At 42.2% G+C, this 17082-nt stretch overlaps 1 protein-coding gene across 2 annotated transcripts in view; it reads left to right on the top strand.

Annotated features, from left to right (window-relative positions):
* Nucleotides 1-17082, top strand: part of DIS3L2 (DIS3 like 3'-5' exoribonuclease 2) — an 838626-nt gene that overhangs the window by 559676 nt on the left and 261868 nt on the right. For both annotated transcript variants that reach the window (XM_063916542.1, XM_063916543.1), the window contains exons 13-14: nt 4650-4757; nt 7798-8031. In XM_063916542.1, the coding sequence (XP_063772612.1) occupies nt 4650-4757; nt 7798-8031 (342 nt within the window). The remainder of the gene's footprint in view (nt 1-4649; nt 4758-7797; nt 8032-17082) is intronic.

Raw genomic sequence — 17082 nt, 5'->3', positions numbered from 1 at the left:
GGTGGCTCATAAATTGGGAAAATTCGTCCCTGAATCCGTCACAGCGGATGGTTCATTTGGGGGCCATATTGGATTCAGACCTACAGAAAGTTCTCTTACCAGAGAAAAAGATAGTCAAGGTGCAGGTCAGGGCTCAGGAAGTGTTGCACGCCCAGACAATGTCAGTCCATGCAGCAATGCGACTGTTGGGTCTGATGGTATCAACCTTCGACATGGTGGAATATGCGCAATTCCACTCCAGACCATTGCAGCACCTTATTCTGACCAAATGGAACGGAAATCATCAGACGATAAAAAAGCAGATGATAAAGTTTCCAGTAAACGTAAAAAGGTCTCTAGCGTGGTAGCTACAGACAGACCATTTAGACAAGGGGAGACCCTTTTGGATAAAAGAATGGCAAGTCCTGACAACAGATGCCAGCCTGCAAGGCTGGGGTGCGGTACTCGGAAGCCTTTGGTTCCAGGGAAAATGGACCGCAAGGGAAAGTCTCCTGCCGATAAATTTGTTGGAAATAAGGGTCATTTACTTGGCTCTAGTTCAAGCAAAGGACAGTCTGCAAGGAAGACCGGTCCAGATTCGCTCAGACAATGCGACAGCAGTAGCGTACCTCAATCATCAAGGAGGAACTCACAGCAGGAGACTGATGGAGGAAGTAACTCCCATTCTAAGATGGGCAGAACTCCATCTCCCAGCATTGTCAGCAGTGTTTGTCCCAGGTGTACTGAACTGGGAAGCGGATTTTCTCAGTCGACACACCATTCAGGAAACCAAATGGGCATTACACCCGGAAGTGTTTCAGACACTAGTGAACAGATGGGGTCTACCAGAGATAGATCTCATGGCGTCTCGTCTGAACAACAAGGTTCCGAGGTACGGATCGAGAACAAAGGATACTGGAGCGGTCCTTGTAGACGCGCTGTCAGTAGAATGGAAATTTCATGTGGCATATCTGTTCCCTCTAATATCTCTGTTACCCAGAGTAGTGAGAAAAATAAAGCAAGCAAAGGGAGCGATAATTCTAACAGCTCCAGCTTGGCCAAGAAGGCATTGGTACACAGATCTGCTAAGAATGTCCGTGGAATCACCGATATTGCTCCCTCAACGTCCAGATCTGCTAATGCACTTGTCCTTGTTGCCACAGTCATCTGGATCGCCTGTCTTTGACGGCGTGCCTGTTGAAACCTCTATCTTAGAAGCTATGAATGCAACAAACCCCTGTCCCGGTTAACTTTGGTATCTGTAGCACACAAGCTACAGTGGCTATTGCCATCTGAAGATTGCGTTCGGTACCAAAGCATGGCAAATCCTGTAGTTTAGCAGCTGTGAGGGCTATGTTTGCAATAAAAAAGGAGAATAACAGCACACATCTACAGACACCCGTACATACATTTCAGTGTACTCTCGAAAATTTGTGTTTTTGGTGGATATCCTGCAAATATTCTTTGAGAAATACGCCCCAAAGACTGAGCAGGTTCATGCCTTCATCATTAGACTATATTTTTTGACTTGCCATCACTGTTTAACCAAGAATAATTATGTATGTATTTTGTGTAGGCCTAAATAGATTTCTTAATTTTTTTTTTTCAAGTTCCTTGCTATTAGAGTTTCAAAAAAGTTGCTTAACCTATAATCCCTGCAGATCCTGTTCCAAATGTATTATTTTTATTTTATCATAAACTTTACAACATGAACAGCCAGTCACACGTACCAGACCATGTTCTTACTCAGGCAAATCTTCCTAATCTTATTCCCAAAGTAGGAGGTCCTTATTGATTGACAACATTAAGCTTTACGCAAAGATACTGACTGATCGACTTAACTCCTTTTCATACTTCAAAGGGCATATGTACTAAGCCTTGAAGAGAGATACCAGCCAGTCAGCTCCCCACTTCCATGTTGAATTCAGTGTTTGAAAAATGACAGCTGATGGGCTGGTATTTTATTTCTCTCTAAGGCTTAGTGCATCTTTTCCTGAGTCACAATGACCTAGTAGGCTTCATCTTTGGCATATAGGCGAGAGACAGTACTTGCAAGGCCATAGATCTAATTAACATCTTAAAATCTTGCCAGACTTCAGCCATTAGCCTCTCCCTTAATGTGTTGAATGTGCTCTCTGTTCACCAGGCCCTCACTTTCAACTTTAAGTGATAAACGACAATCAAATATCTAAATGTACCTCCATTCCTGGAACTCTAATTATTTTGTGGCTGAGCAGGATCATTGGCATTATGATGAATATTCTCCCAAAACACTCTTTCAATCTCTCCCAAGTTCCAGGTCAAGGTCCCCTATACAGCTTTCTCATCTCTCAACAGTTACTCAATACATTTGTATGACGCAACAAACCCATTGGAGGCAGAGGCTTCCCAAATGTGTGTAAAACTTTACTACTAGGTTTCCCACATCAGCCAAATTACAGCTTTCTTTGCCCCTCATTTGCAACAATCTCCTGGTTGGACATAGTCTAAATATCAACCTCTTGTAATATTTGGGAACTCCCGAAAGAACATAGAGCTAATATGTCCAGCCTTGGCTAGAAGCTGGCATTAGTTTTGCCCACATTCTCACAGTGCATGTGTTCTTGGTACATTGTCAAGGTTTTAAATGTAAATATACTAAGCGATGTCATCATTTTTCCTTTCTGAATTTGCAAGGCTGTCTCTATCCACCTACTTAAAAAGGTGCGTGAGCTCCACACTATACAGCATACGGCTGGCCGAGGTCCTGGGATATCACACAATAGGCACTAGAGGAATGGGAAGGAGACCGAGCCCTCCACTGAAGTGGGATTACTGGGAGACTATTAGAGAAAATTTCTCCATTAGAACAGTTTCCTCCTCAATTAAAAAAAAAAAAATGCTTACTACATTTATCTCAGATAGTATTACACACCAGATAAGATTTCTACCATGCTTAGAAGCTAGAGGATTTTCGAAACTAGTAATCCAAACTATGCTTAGAGCAAGAAAGCCTTCTTCAGCTCGTGTGTATAATAGAATATGGCAAGCCTATATTCATTGGTGTACTGGGAAAAATTTTAATCCAAGATCTTTTAAAGTATCCAGGATTTTGGATTTCCTTCAAGCATGATTGGATAAAGGTTTAAAAGTTGCTTCCTTGGGGGGGTTCAAGTATCAGCATTAACTGTATGGTTTCAGCTAAAGATTGCTGAATTACATGATGTATGTACTTTCTTTCAGGGAGTTGTACATATTCAACCTCCATTTGTTCCTCTTGCAGCTCTTTGGGATTTGAATTTAGTTCTTGAATTCCTCCAGGGTCCTCCGTTTGAACCACTTAAGAGAGCAGATCTTAAATGGTTAACGGCTAAAGTGCTTTTTCTACTGGCAATGGCGTCAGCCAGAGAGTGTCAGATTTAGGAGCGCTATCATGCAAGTCTCCTTTCCTAAGTTTTTTTCCAGACAGAGCAGTTCTCAGAACGAGATCTGGTTATCTTCCTAAGGTGGTTTCAAAGTTTCACCTGAATGAAGAGATTGTAGTCCCAGCTTTTCAGGTATCGGGACTGTCTGCGGGAGAAGCGTCGCTGGACGTAGTCCGAGCTTTAGGAATCTACATAGATCGTACTAGTGCCATCAGAAAAACAGATTCTCTCTTAATCCTCTACGGATTCCATAGAAGAGGATGGCCTGCTAGTAAACAGACGCTGGTGAGATGGCCGAATGGTAATATCAGAAGCTTATTCTCATGCAGATCTCCCTACTCCGGCTAATGTCTCTGCACACTCTACACGTAAGGTAGGTCCTTCATGGGCAGCACAACAGGGTGCTTCAGCAGAACAGATATGTAAGGCAGCCACATGGTCTTCCATAAACACATTCATTAGACATTATGCCTTGGATACTTTTGCCTCTCATGACGCAGACTTCGGGCGAAAGGTCCTCCTGTGTAATCAGGAGCGTCCACCACTGAAATTGGCTTTGGGAATCCCAATGTTATCCTGTGGATAATCCTGTGGACCCAGCCAGAGAAATAGACGTTATGGTAAGAACTTACCGTTGATAACGTGATTTCTCTTATGTCCACAGGTATCCACAGGGATCCCACCCTGACGCACCTTATTTGTGGTTCTAGACAATCACTAAACCTCTTCCTTCTTGTATGGAAGGGTGTGCATGTGTATTCTTATCGCCTAAACAGGTCTCTACCTGATGCTCCTGCCTAAATCGCTGTGGAAAGAACTGATTTGACTGAGTCAGTGGGCTGGACTATATGGTGAAGGCCCCGATGCATCCTGGGAGGCCGGAAAGCTCGTGACCGTGTTGGTGCCATTTCCGCTGTCGCTCAACCATATCCCAGTGTTATCCTGTGGATACCTGTGGACATAAGAGAAATCACGTTATCAACGGTAAGTTCTTACCATAATGTCTATTTTTATCTATAGAAATGTTTTTCATGTAACCCATACTTTTGAAGTATATTAGTCACCAAGCAGTTGTGGACATATAAAAATGCGAGGCCTGCTTTTATTATTTGACAGTGGTGTGATGTATAAAGAGAGTACCTTCTCAGAGCGCTTCGCTCTGAGATCTTAAACTCCCACTCGGCTTTATATAGGCCTAAGTGAGTGCTGCTCATGTGTTGATACTATCTGTATTTGAAGTCACGTCTATCTTATTTGTTCTTGCAGGTGATCCCAATGTTACCTAGGCTTCTATGTGAAGAGCTGTGCAGCCTTAACCCGATGGCAGACAGACTTACTTTTTCTGTTATATGGAAAATCACTCCAGAGGGAAAGGTTAGTGTGTACCACATATGCATAATATTTTCATATTACTCTTCCATTGATTTATATATACATATACTGGTTGCGTATCCCTTGTCGAAAAAAAAAAAATAACTAAAAAAAATAATATATATATATATCGAGAGAGGGAGATATAGAGATAGATATGATTAGTCATTATCTCAGCAGGGGAACCAAACATTTGGGATTTTTAATTTTGGATAAGGGGTACTCAAATTGTACTAGTATCTGATATTTCTGATGGAAAAATATTAAGAGCTGTGCATACACATTGCAAGCCATGGAAGAGGGGGCAACCTTTGTCTACAATGGGACGGCTCTTGAATCTTCACTGGTGGCTATTTTAACTTCTTTATGGGACATGTTATTATTGAGTATTAGACCCGATAATTACTGTTTTTTATCGATGCAGCAATAAGTAATTTATAGGCTCTGGGATATATTAATAAACTCATATAGTATCAGGGCCTTTGATACGAGCCAGTCTTTGCTATGTGTAAAAGGTAAAATGATTGCATCACAGTTATGCAAGCACAGTCTCAGACCATGCATATTCAAGCAGTAATTGCCAGGGAGGAATGCAACAAACCCCTGTCCCGGTTAACTTTGGTATCTGTAGCGCACAAGCTACAGTGGCTATTGCCATCTGAAGATTGCGTTCGGTACCAAAGCATGTCAAATCCCGTAGTTTAGCAGCTATGAGGGCTATGTTTGCAATAAAAAAGGAGAATAACAGCACACATCTACAGTCACCCGTACATACATTTCAGTGTACTCTCGAAAATTTGTGTTTTTGGTGGATATCCTGCAAATATTCTTTGAGAAATATGCCCCAAAGACTGAGCAGGTTTATGCCTTCATCATTAGACTATATTTTTTTGACTTGCCATCACTGTTTAACCAAGAATAATTATGTATGTATTTTGTGTAGGCTGTTTTTTCAAGTTCCTTGCTATTAGCGTTTCAAAAAAGTTGCTTAACCTATAATCCCCGCAGATCCTGTTCCAAATGTATTATTTTTATTTTATCATAAACTTTACAACATGAACAGCCAGTCACACGTACCAGACCATGTTCTTACTCAGGCAAATCTTCCTAATCTTATTCCCAAAGTAGGAGGTCCTTATTGATTGACAACATTAAGCTTTACGCAAAGATACTGACTGACCGACTTAACTCTTTTTCATACTTCAAAGGGCATATGTACTAAGCCTTGAAGAGAGATACCAGCCAGTCAGCTCCCCACTTCCATGTTGAATTCAGTGTTTGAAAAATGACAGCTGATGGGCTGGTATTTTATCTCTCTAAGGCTTAGTGCATCTTTTCCTGAGTCACAATGACCTAGTAGGCTTCATCTTTGGCATATAGGCGAGAGACAGTAATTGCAAGGCCATAGATCTAATTAACATCTTAAAATCTTGCCAGACTTCAGCCATTAGCCTCTCCCTTAATGTGTTGAATGTGCTCTCTGTTCACCAGGCCCTCACTTTCAACTTTAAGTGATAAACGACAATCAAATATCTAAATGTACCTCCATTCCTGGAACTCTAATTATTTTGTGGCTGAGCAGGATCATTGGCATTATGATGAATATTCTCCCAAAACACTCTTTCAATCTCTCCCAAGTTCCAGGTCAAGGTCCCCTATACAGTTTTCTCATCTCTCAACAGTTACTCAATACATTTGTATGACGCAACAAACCCCTTGGAGGCAGAGGCTTCCCAAGTGTGTGTAAAACTTTACTACTAGGTTTCCCACATCAGCCAAATTACAGCTTTCTTTGCCCCTCATTTGCAACAATCTCCTGGTTGGACATTGTCTAAATATCAACCTCTTGTAATATTTGGGAACTCCCGAAAGAACATAGAGCTAATATGTCCAGCCTTGGCTAGAAGCTGGCATTAGTTTTGCCCACATTCTCACAGTGCATGTGTTCTTGGTACATTGTCAAGGTTTTAAATGTAAATATACTAAGCGATGTCATCATTTTTCCTTTCTGAATTTGCAAGGCTGTCTCTATCCACCTACTTAAAAAGGTGCGTGAGCTCCACACTATACAGCATACGGCTGGCCGAGGTCCTGGGATATCACACAATAGGCACTAGAGGAATGGGAAGGAGACCGAGCCCTCCACTGAAGTGGGATTACTGGGAGACTATTAGAGAAAATGTCTCCTTTAGAACAGTTTCCACCTCAATTAAAAAAAAAAATGCTTACTACATTTATCTCAGATAGTATTACACACCAGATAAGATTTCTACCTTGCTTTCCTCTATCTCCTGAACTGTGGGAGAGGTTGTGGCCAGAGAGGTACAATTCACCACATTAAGTGGACCTAAACGAATGTCCCTTCATTCTGAGTTAAAGTCCAGAATCTCCTGACTTCATTCTTCCCATCCCTAAGGACCTCTGGATTTACTTCTTATGTTTCCCTGTAGATGAAACTGATAAACACTCTACCATGCTTGTTTCCCAGATATTTTATCAGCCAAGTGTATGCTTGCCAAATCCTGGAAACAGTGAGATCTCTGTTCTTACCCCGTGTCCTATATCTGGCCTATTGTCCAAATGGAAAAGGTTGCTTGCCACCTATAGTACATGATAAGGAACAAAAATGTACTTTGGTATGTGCACCCTGGCTTGATCTACAAGCCCAAACCACTGGCTCCACCCAAACCGTTCTGACTCCACTAAACTTCCCAGCTTGTTCACACTACTCAGTTCTGCGTACTCACTGTCCTTTTTCATCAGACACTTCTTCAGCCCCTTTCCCTTCTAAACACCCTGGTTTACAGTTCTTCTTACACCCTTTTTTCTGCCTCTCCAACCTGTTCTGCCAATTTTTGCCTTTTTTTAGGCTCTTTTGCTTGACTTGTTACTTCTATATTTGAAACTTGAATACTGGCGCACATAGACAGGCTTCAGTCTAGATGCGCCTGTACTGTGTATGTTTTTTTTTTTTTCTTTGGCAAATAAAGTTTACAAAATGACAAATACAAATTTCTTACGGTTTTTATGCGTTTTCCTTCAGATTCTAAAAGAGTGGTTTGGCCGAAGTGTTATCTGCTCGTGTGTGAAGCTAAGTTACGACCATGCGCAAAGCATGATTGAGAATCCAGGTAAACTGCTCTGCGCAGATGAGTTGCCCCCAATTTCTCCTCAACATACAATTGATGAGATCCACCAGGCTGCACTCAATCTCCATCTGATAGCACAAAATTTACGCAAACAGCGGTTTGAGGAGGGTGCCTTGAGATTGGACCAGGTGAGAAACCTTGCTGTTACTATCATTTTCTGTTTCTCCAAGTACTCCATTTTGAGTTTTCCTTTAAATAAATGGATATCATTTACCATCACTGTGTAGGATACCTGCTAGTAACTTGTGTCTTGACACAGTTGGGTGGTGCAATGTGCAGGCCTGATCAAAGTTTTATTTACCTTCCCTAACTTGGAGTTCCTGTATATTTTTGCGTGAGTTCAGGTATTTTTACCAGTTTCTTCGGCAACATTGCAGTAACAGGCGACCCAGCGGCGGGGGGGAAGTGACGTTTCTTCACTCCCCCTGTCACCCGGCTCCATAGCACTGCATGCTAATATGGACAAGATTGTCCATATTGTCCTGCATGCATAAGCGACGGCCACCAACGATGAACGAGCGCGGGGCCACGCATCGTTCATCTTCGGTGTCTACACACTGAACGATATGAACGAGTTCTCGTTCATTAATGAACGAGAATGTTCATATCGTTCTGTGTTATCTGCCAGTGTGTAGGGCCCATTAGAACGGTTTAAAAGTCTAGTTTTAAAATGAAAGGGAATCTGCAGAGGGAATTCTAAATCATAGGCAGATGTATTAACCAGGATAAGGCATAAGAAAGTGATAAAGCAATGATAAGCTAAAGGTGATAACGCACCAACCAGTCATTACGGATTTGAAAAATGACCGTTAGGAGTTAGGAGCGGATTGGCTGGTGCATTATCACCTTCAGCTTATCAATGCTTTATCACTTCATTATGCCTTCTCCTGGCTTAATACATCTGCCCCTCAGTGCTTTAACTTAATTTGTAATGTTCTCCACTATGTCGCCCAAGGACCAAAGTGATAAGGGAGGTGCTCCCTCGAATAAAATGTTACCTAGAGTAAAATGCAAAATATAAACAGTGAGTTGTAGAGATCCTGTAACTGATTTTTAATTCTTTTTTTTTTTTTTTACTGTATTAAATCAAAATTCCTGTTGAAGTAACGGACTGTACAAATTGTAATCTAACACAGGGTAAAGTATTGATTTTAGTGCAGTGTATAATGAGCTAAATTCTAGTGTTAATCTATTTGGTACACACTATATTCTTGCACATAGTGATAATGCACTATTAGGTGCCATCTATGTATAATATTTCCAGAATCTCTCCTGTTGGTGTTTGTATGAGGTCCGCATAGATTTATAGTTATATAGATTTTGTAATGTATTACCATCACATAAGTGCGGTTTGCAAGTGTGTCAAGGTTCTTTGGACAGTAACAGTATTAATAGAAGCAGGGGCGGATTGGGATGAAAAACCAGCCCTGGGAAATATATGGAAGCAGCCCTAATGGGGTTGGGGTCTGTTGAGGTGGGCAGAATCCCTCCTCATAGGGCCTGATTGTACTCAATTGCGGATTCCTTGCGTCTTTTGCTGCAGTTGCTTCTGACACCAGGGGCGGAGTGGGAACTAAAAGTGGCCCTGTAAATTTTTGTAGAAGTGGCCCGACATGGGCAGCACAAGAAGTATAACATACCTTTGCAGCTGTGGTAGCATCAATGGATGGCAGAGTTGCTGTACTGCAGAGATGGAATAACAGAATGAATGGGGTGAATTCAGTGTACAGAGTGCGGTGGGCTGCCTGTCATGTGGGGGGGGGGGGGGGGGAACGGGGGCACATGACAACATGCAAAACAGGTCCCACAGAAAAGTCAGCCTACCAGGAATCTTCCTGGTGAAGCCCTATGGCCAATCTGCCTCTGGCTAGAAGCTTGGAGCTATATGTGTTGAAAGGCCACCTCAAGCATCTGGAGGAAGTGTCTACCTGCAACGCCATTGCTTGGAGGGAAGATGTATTGCTTATAGATGTTGTCTTTGGATTACCCTGCAGGGTTTAGTTTTTAGTTGAAAAATCTATAAAACATCTCAGATCTTCATGTTGCCCTGGCTTTATCTGATTTGATGTGCTTAATTTGGGAGGCAGTCAATTTGCTGGTTGTCGGGATCCCGGTTGTCAGAAGACAGACGTTGGAATCCCGACACCCGAGGAGGAATATAATCCTGTGGCGACCTTTGCTCGCAACTGTGCCCTAAGCGTGGTGAGCCCGTGAAGGGACACGCTGCGCTCGCCGCCGGTATCCTGGCTTTCGGGAACCTGGTGATCGCTAGGATCCTGACAGCCGGGATATCATACTGATCCCGCTTAATTCAATATATAACTGTCAGAGAAACCCTTATGGTCAAAAGAGACAAATCATTGTTACAGTAAAGTCTATGTGCCATCTTTCTGGCAGGCTCCCCATGTATAAGTTACTTTGGCTTTGTTTGCTCTTTTTTTTTTTACCTACTTGTTCCTTCTTCGTTTAAGATGGTTATTCATTTTAAACAGAAATCTGGCGTCTTTGGTGCATTAAAGGGATCTGCACAGCATTAGTTTCTTTGTAGTGATATGCCTTTCTAAAGTCGAAATCACATGCAAACCTCAAGAACAAACTTTTGTACATCAAAGTGTTGCATGGCTGAATGCATTCACCCACTTGAATCTCTGCTCAGATAATGACAGCTGCACAATCTCAGTGATGAGCTTATCAGTAGTTCATCCTGCAGCAGGTCGGCACAAGTCTTTCTGCAAACTCCCCCCTTTCTTTGCTGTAGAATGACAATCTCTCTGTCCCTTGTTTAGGGAGAAGAGATCACTGTCTGTTTGTGCTTGCAATCTAGAATATGGGAAAATATTGCCAACTAGTTTTTAAAAAATGTATTTGTGACCCACTAAATCAGTCATTCCCAACCATTTGTGCTGAAGCCTAGATATCCCTAAAACCTGCACTGTTATACCCCTTTCAGACATAAGATCTGGGAAACGCATGGGTTTGACCCAGGTTTATCAACCCGGTAATTTACCGGGTCTGTCTTAGTTCCCCATTCACTCTACACCAAAAACTAGGAAAATTCCCAGGTCAGATGCCTTCACACTGAACTTGGGTCTGCCCTGGAATTTGGTGCGCATTTAAAGGGGACACTTTCATGTATATCAGTGGTTCTCAACTCTGTCCTCAGGACCCCGCACACTTCATGTTTTGTAGGCCACCCAGCAGGTGCACAGGTGTATTCATTACTCACTGACACATTTTAAAACATCCACAGGTGGAGCTAATTATTTCACTTGTGATTCTGTGAGGAGACCTGGAAAATATGCACTGTTTGGAGTCCTGAGGACCGAGTTTAAGAACCTGTGATGAATATTATTTAGCCTTTGATATTTGTTATCGGCAAACTTGTGGTTTTATCTCGTATGTAAATACATTTTGTTTTAAAGCCGTGCTATTTTCAAAACACTTTAAAAAGAGGTTTAATGTGATGCTTGAAAATTATATTGTTGCCATGGTCACAGATGGTCCAATTGTAATGGCATGAGTTGTAAAACTAGTCTCTGCTGAGCACCAGTTGTGGAGATGAGTGCATGGCATTCACCTTGCAGTATGTGATGTTCTCTACAAAAATGGGTGCTACTGAACATTTGCAATTTACAAAGCTCTCTTCATCCATAACAATGGCTGATCCGCCCTCTTGTATAGATAATAATTTTTATTTATATAGCGCCCTTTCTCCAGTAAGACTCCAGGCACTTAACAGAATTCACATAATACAGTATAGAAACAATGGAGTACAGAAAAGCTTTTCATAATACACAGAGAGCATGGAGATATTAAAGGGACAATTAGTGAAATTCTTGAGTTAACTGAAAAGTCTTGAGTTTATTTTTGAAGGCTAATCATCAATGAAGGTGCCGGTCATCTTGTGACTGCCTAATGTAGATGATGATGAGTCTGACACAGGCACCGCTGAATCAGCAGGTGATATCACAGCTGAAGTTGTGGACATGGGCTGAACAGTACTTGGCTTAGAGCCTGAATGTACTTTCGCTGCAGCCAGGTATATAAGGCTTAAACATACTGTAGATTGCACAGTATTCCTTATATAAAAAAACAGAGCTGCTTAAGCTTGCACAGTCTTGAAGTAATGACTGAAACATTAGAAAACCAAATCAGTTGATGAGCAAATGTTTAGGTTGTCTGCTTATTCAGTACCATACACTGATTATTTGGTCATGCAGTGTATGGACGAGTGCTGCTTTGGCAACCGCACATGACAAAGTGCTTCAGACTTCATGATTTTTAAAAACCAGAGCATAGAACTTCATGGTTTTAGGTGGGTTTTTTGTTTGTTTGTTTTTTTCCATAGAAACATAGGGTGCAGGAGCTAAACGAAGAAAACTCAAACATTTCTTATAAAATCCATATTCATGCTGCAAATTGGCAATTACATTTGTTAAATATTTCTAAGCTACAGTAATTTGGTTGTAACCAGGTATAGAAAATAGTATCATCTCAAAGATATGGAATAAAGATAGTTTTCAGCAGGCATGTCCAAACTGCGGCCCTCCAGCTGTTGTGAAACTACATATCCCAGCATGCCCTGACACAGGTTTGCTGTCAGAGAATGCTAAAGCTGTGTCATGGCATGCTGGGATGTGTAGTTTCTCAACAGCTGGAGGGCCGCAGTTTGGACATGCCTGGTTTACAGGATTATCTGAAAGGATTATGCGTAATTACTGCACATTTCTTTTTCCCTTCCCTAGTAGTGATGTACATTACATACAACATTCTTGAATGCTACACTTTATACAAATTGTCAACTACAAGTTGAGTGAATGATGGTTTTACCTTTTGGTCTCTTGGCATTCGAGCAAACATGTGGACGTACATGAATAAAACTCGAGCATAAATTTTTCCATAACGTATTAACCTTTAGAATATCTCAGATCAAATTTTATACAGCTCACAAGGTTGTCGAAAAATAGATAAGATATGGTGTTTATGAAACTACAGTCTGGCATGTTCAGGTAGCATAAATGAATGTTTATATTAACCCTGCGCAGGTGTACAGCGGAAGTTTCCTCTTGCTCTGTACAGATATTTAAGACCTTAAAGTATGCATTTCTAATTTTCCTTAGCTATTCTCTTAAATATCTCCATTCCAAGATCATTCTAGAGTTGGAGCAAGCATGGCTGACAGACACAGCCAATATCTCTGCATGCCATGTGATAGGGGGAAGGGGGGGGGGGGGGGGTTGGAGAAGAATGGGGAAATGTCCCACTACGTGGCGAGCCAAAGCATTGTATTCTGTGTCATTGGTTTCCATTGTGGGCACCTGCAAAACTATGTGTAATATGAGCCTGGAAAAACACACCAAGATAAATTTTCTGAATCAATATTCTTTTTATTGCATGCCACAGTGATTTATATTACATGTGCTTTGCTAAGAGTGATTATCTTAAGCAGTAGGATAAAGGGTATGTTGGAAAGATAACAAAATATGCTATAAATATAAACCCTACCACTAAAGTTCTTGGAAACGGTTTCCTGGCCCCTCCTTTTCCTGCTTGAAATGACATGAGGCAAGCATGTTCCCTCTCACCTTTAATATATGTACTGGCAATTGAGTCCTTTTCGGCCACTTTTAGTAATTTGGGGTCTTTCCCTGGTATTACTGTTGCTACATCTACACATAAGTGGTGCTTGCTTGCTGACAATGCAATATTGTTAATTACCAGCTAAGAGTCCTCCCTGTCTGCTTTTACGTAGAGTTATTGAAACCTACTGCGTAGCCTCTATGTACAAACTGAATGCTGTATGGGGGCATTAACCTGCCATCTTCCAATGGAGACATTAGTTTGTCTTAAATCCTTTATATAAAGTACCACTGGAGTTAAGATTTTATAGAGTTTTGTGGAGAGTAACTATAATCCAATCCTACCCTATATTACTTATCTCTTAAACAGTTGGCTCGTTTTTGAGGTTCCCTGGCTGGGCAGATTAACGGCCTTTAAGATGATGGTTCTACCAAAACTAATGTATTTTATTTTGTACCATCCCTTATTTGGTACTTAAAAGCTATCTTGTATGGATACATAAACAAACTTGTCTTGTATCTGGAAGGGCAAGATGCCAAGAATAGCTGATCAGTAAATGCAGGCCAAACATCCAGGGGGTCTGGCTGTCCCAAACTGAGCACCCTACCATTCTGCATGTTTAGTAGCGTAAATTAGTGACTGGACCCTGTCCCCTCAGTTAAACTTTGAGTCGACCTAGAGAAAGCCTTGGTCCCACATTTCCTGTTGTCTGAGCTGATATGGATCCCTAAACAACTTTGCCTTTTACTGCCTGATTCTGCAAGAGCTATTTTAGATTCCCTTAGAGCCTAGGATTTGACTTTCCTCTACATATGTTATGTTGCCCAAATGCAATCTATCCATAGCTGCCCTTTCGTGCTTGATCTCTGATCTTCGAGTTTATGTATGGAAGACCTCTGGCATCACCAAAATAGCTGATGTTTTTATGTAACAATTCTATTGTCTCCAGAAGCATTACCATCTGCATCCTAGGAAATTGTTTACTTAGCCACTGGGTTGTTAGCATCTTAAGATAGTTGGCTCCCTGAATTTCCCTTCAACTACCATCCTATCAGAAAAGTCGATAGGAATTTCTAGAGGTGCTGTATGATTTTGTTACTTATTTTCTACGGAATGCCAGGTTATGGAGATAACTAAAACCTAGATACAGTGGGAAACCAATCTTCTCCAAGTGATATTTACATACCAGCAATGGGAGCTGATACAGTATATCTTACAGCCCATTGTTTTCAAAATGCTCTAACCACTTGGAAATGCATTTTAAGTATCTTCATAGGCTGTACCTCACTCTGACTAAACTCCATAAGTTATGGCCCTCCTAGTCGAAATACTGTCTGTGTGTGTATACGCGCATTGTGTGTGTGTGTGTGTGTGTGTGTGTGTGTGTGTGTGTGTGTATTACAGTATACAATATTAACAAAATTTGTCACTGTGCCCTATGCAAAAGTAGGCACCTGCAACATTAATTTTTCTTTGCTCCATTTAGTCTCCGTTTCTTAGAGTCCTGATTGTGCTGAAACATTCTCAGACTACCCTAATAAAAGAAAACATTCTAACCGCCCATATTCCTGATGATCCAATTGGTCACACAGGGGCAGCATATTAAACAGAGGAGCATGCTCTATAATGTCATTAGCCAGGGTATATGAATCTTGTACCAGCTGGCAATGTAACTGTAAACAGGGCTGTCCCCTCCTGTTGGAAGAGCTAAAACCTACTGTACCAGCTCAGGGGCTTTTATTAATAACCTTTTTTTCTCTTATGTCCTAGAGGATGCTGTGGTCCACAAGAGTACCATGGGGTATAGACAGGTCCACCAGGAGCCATGGGCACTTTAAGAGTTTGATAGTGTGGTCTAGCTCCTCCCTCTCTGCCCCTCCTACCAGACTCAGTTTAGAAAATGTGCCCGGAGGAGTCGGTTACAGCTAGGGGAGCTCCTAGAGCTTTTCTAGGTTTTTTTTTTTTTAAGAAGTTAGGCACAGGGAGGCTGCTGGCAACAGCCTCCGTGCTTCATGGGACTTAGGGGGGGAGTAGTGTCCAACCCTCTGAGGTTAATGGCCACTATCTCTGCTGAGCTCCTGAGGGTGATAATCGTTGGCCCCCGAGGCGACCGCTCACTCCCGCAGCATTCCGCCACCCCCTAACAGAGCCAGAAGATCGAGGTGGTGAGTAGAGCACCAGTGACCCGACAAGCGAGGAACCGGTGAGAATGGCGGCATCAGGGTGGGAGCGCAGCGCTGAAGCTGCGCTCCGGAAGGCTCAGCGGTACAGATGTGAGGCGCTGTGAGGGGCTTCCTGGGCCGGCGCAATACCCTTACACTGGTCAGATCGCTTTCAGGGACTCTGTCTACTGTCAGCACACAATCCTCAGGCCAGTATAAAAAATGTCAAAAGTGCGGGAAGATGTGCCAATTTAGGGGGCGGAGCTTCTCAGAGCGGACCCAGCCGCTCACCAGCGCCATTTTCTCCCTGCAGATCATCACAGAGATACTGCAAGAAGCACTGATCCTCCTAATAACTCCAGCTATCCAGTGTGGTACCAGAGGGTTGTAGAAGGGGGGGAGAGTGTTTTATTTACAACTGTGTAGCCTATTAAGGTTGCACAGTCAGCGCCAGGCACTTACTGTATAACTGCCTACTGGGGCGTTGAGTGGGTTCTGGCTCCATTAACTCTGTGTTTCTCTGAAGGTACTTGTGTGTGTGTGTGTGTGTGTGTGTGTGTGTGTGTGTGTGTGTGTGTGTGTGTGTGTAAATTTCTCACATTACCATGTCCAGGGACTCTGTATCTTGTGCTGCAGAGTATGTATCTTCACCAGAGGAATCCATTCCATGTACTCCGGAATGTAATTTACGGTCTCAGCCTTCTGAATCAGCCACAGTGGGTGGCTTCCATTAAGGGAATGATATCCCAGATTTCTACTAGGATAGCTCATATTGAGACTGAAACACAGGTCTTGAAAAAATCTGTAGAGGTTTTGTCTGGTTCTGTTCCCACTGCCTCAAACGCCCCTGGTGTATTCCCAAAGAGGCTTCCCTTGCAAGAGGGGTGCAGCTCATGATTGAGGCCATTAGGGATGTGTTACACATTACTGACAAACCACCTGAGCAGGTTGAGGAGGCTTACTTTACAGACAATAAGAAAGCCTCCCTGACCTTCCCTGCATCTAAAGAAATAAATGCATTATTTGAAAAATCCTCGGAAAACCCAGAAAAAAATTCCAGATCTCAAAAAGGGTTCTCGTTGCTTTTCTTTTCCCTGAGGATGATAGGAAAAAGTGGGAAACCCACCTATAATTCACGCTTCTGTATCTAGACTGTCAAAAAAGATGGTTTTACCTGTTCCTGGGTCTACCACTTTAAAAGAGAGACCGCAAGATTGAAACTATGCTCAAATCCATATACACTGCTTCAGGCGTGGCGTTAAGGCCCACTATTGCCTGTGCATGGATATCTACAGCCATAGTAAAGTTGTCAGGCACAGTACTAGAGGAATTAGATTCTATGGATAGAAGTGACATTGAATTCTTTTTACATAACATACAGGATTCTGTGGGTTTCATGGTGGAGGCCATGAAGGACCTGGGTCATCTGAATGCAAG

Source organism: Pseudophryne corroboree, chromosome 4 (assembly GCF_028390025.1).
Source record: "Pseudophryne corroboree isolate aPseCor3 chromosome 4, aPseCor3.hap2, whole genome shotgun sequence".
NCBI lineage: Eukaryota > Metazoa > Chordata > Amphibia > Anura > Myobatrachidae > Pseudophryne > Pseudophryne corroboree.
This window is presented reverse-complemented; position numbering and strand designations above follow the sequence as displayed.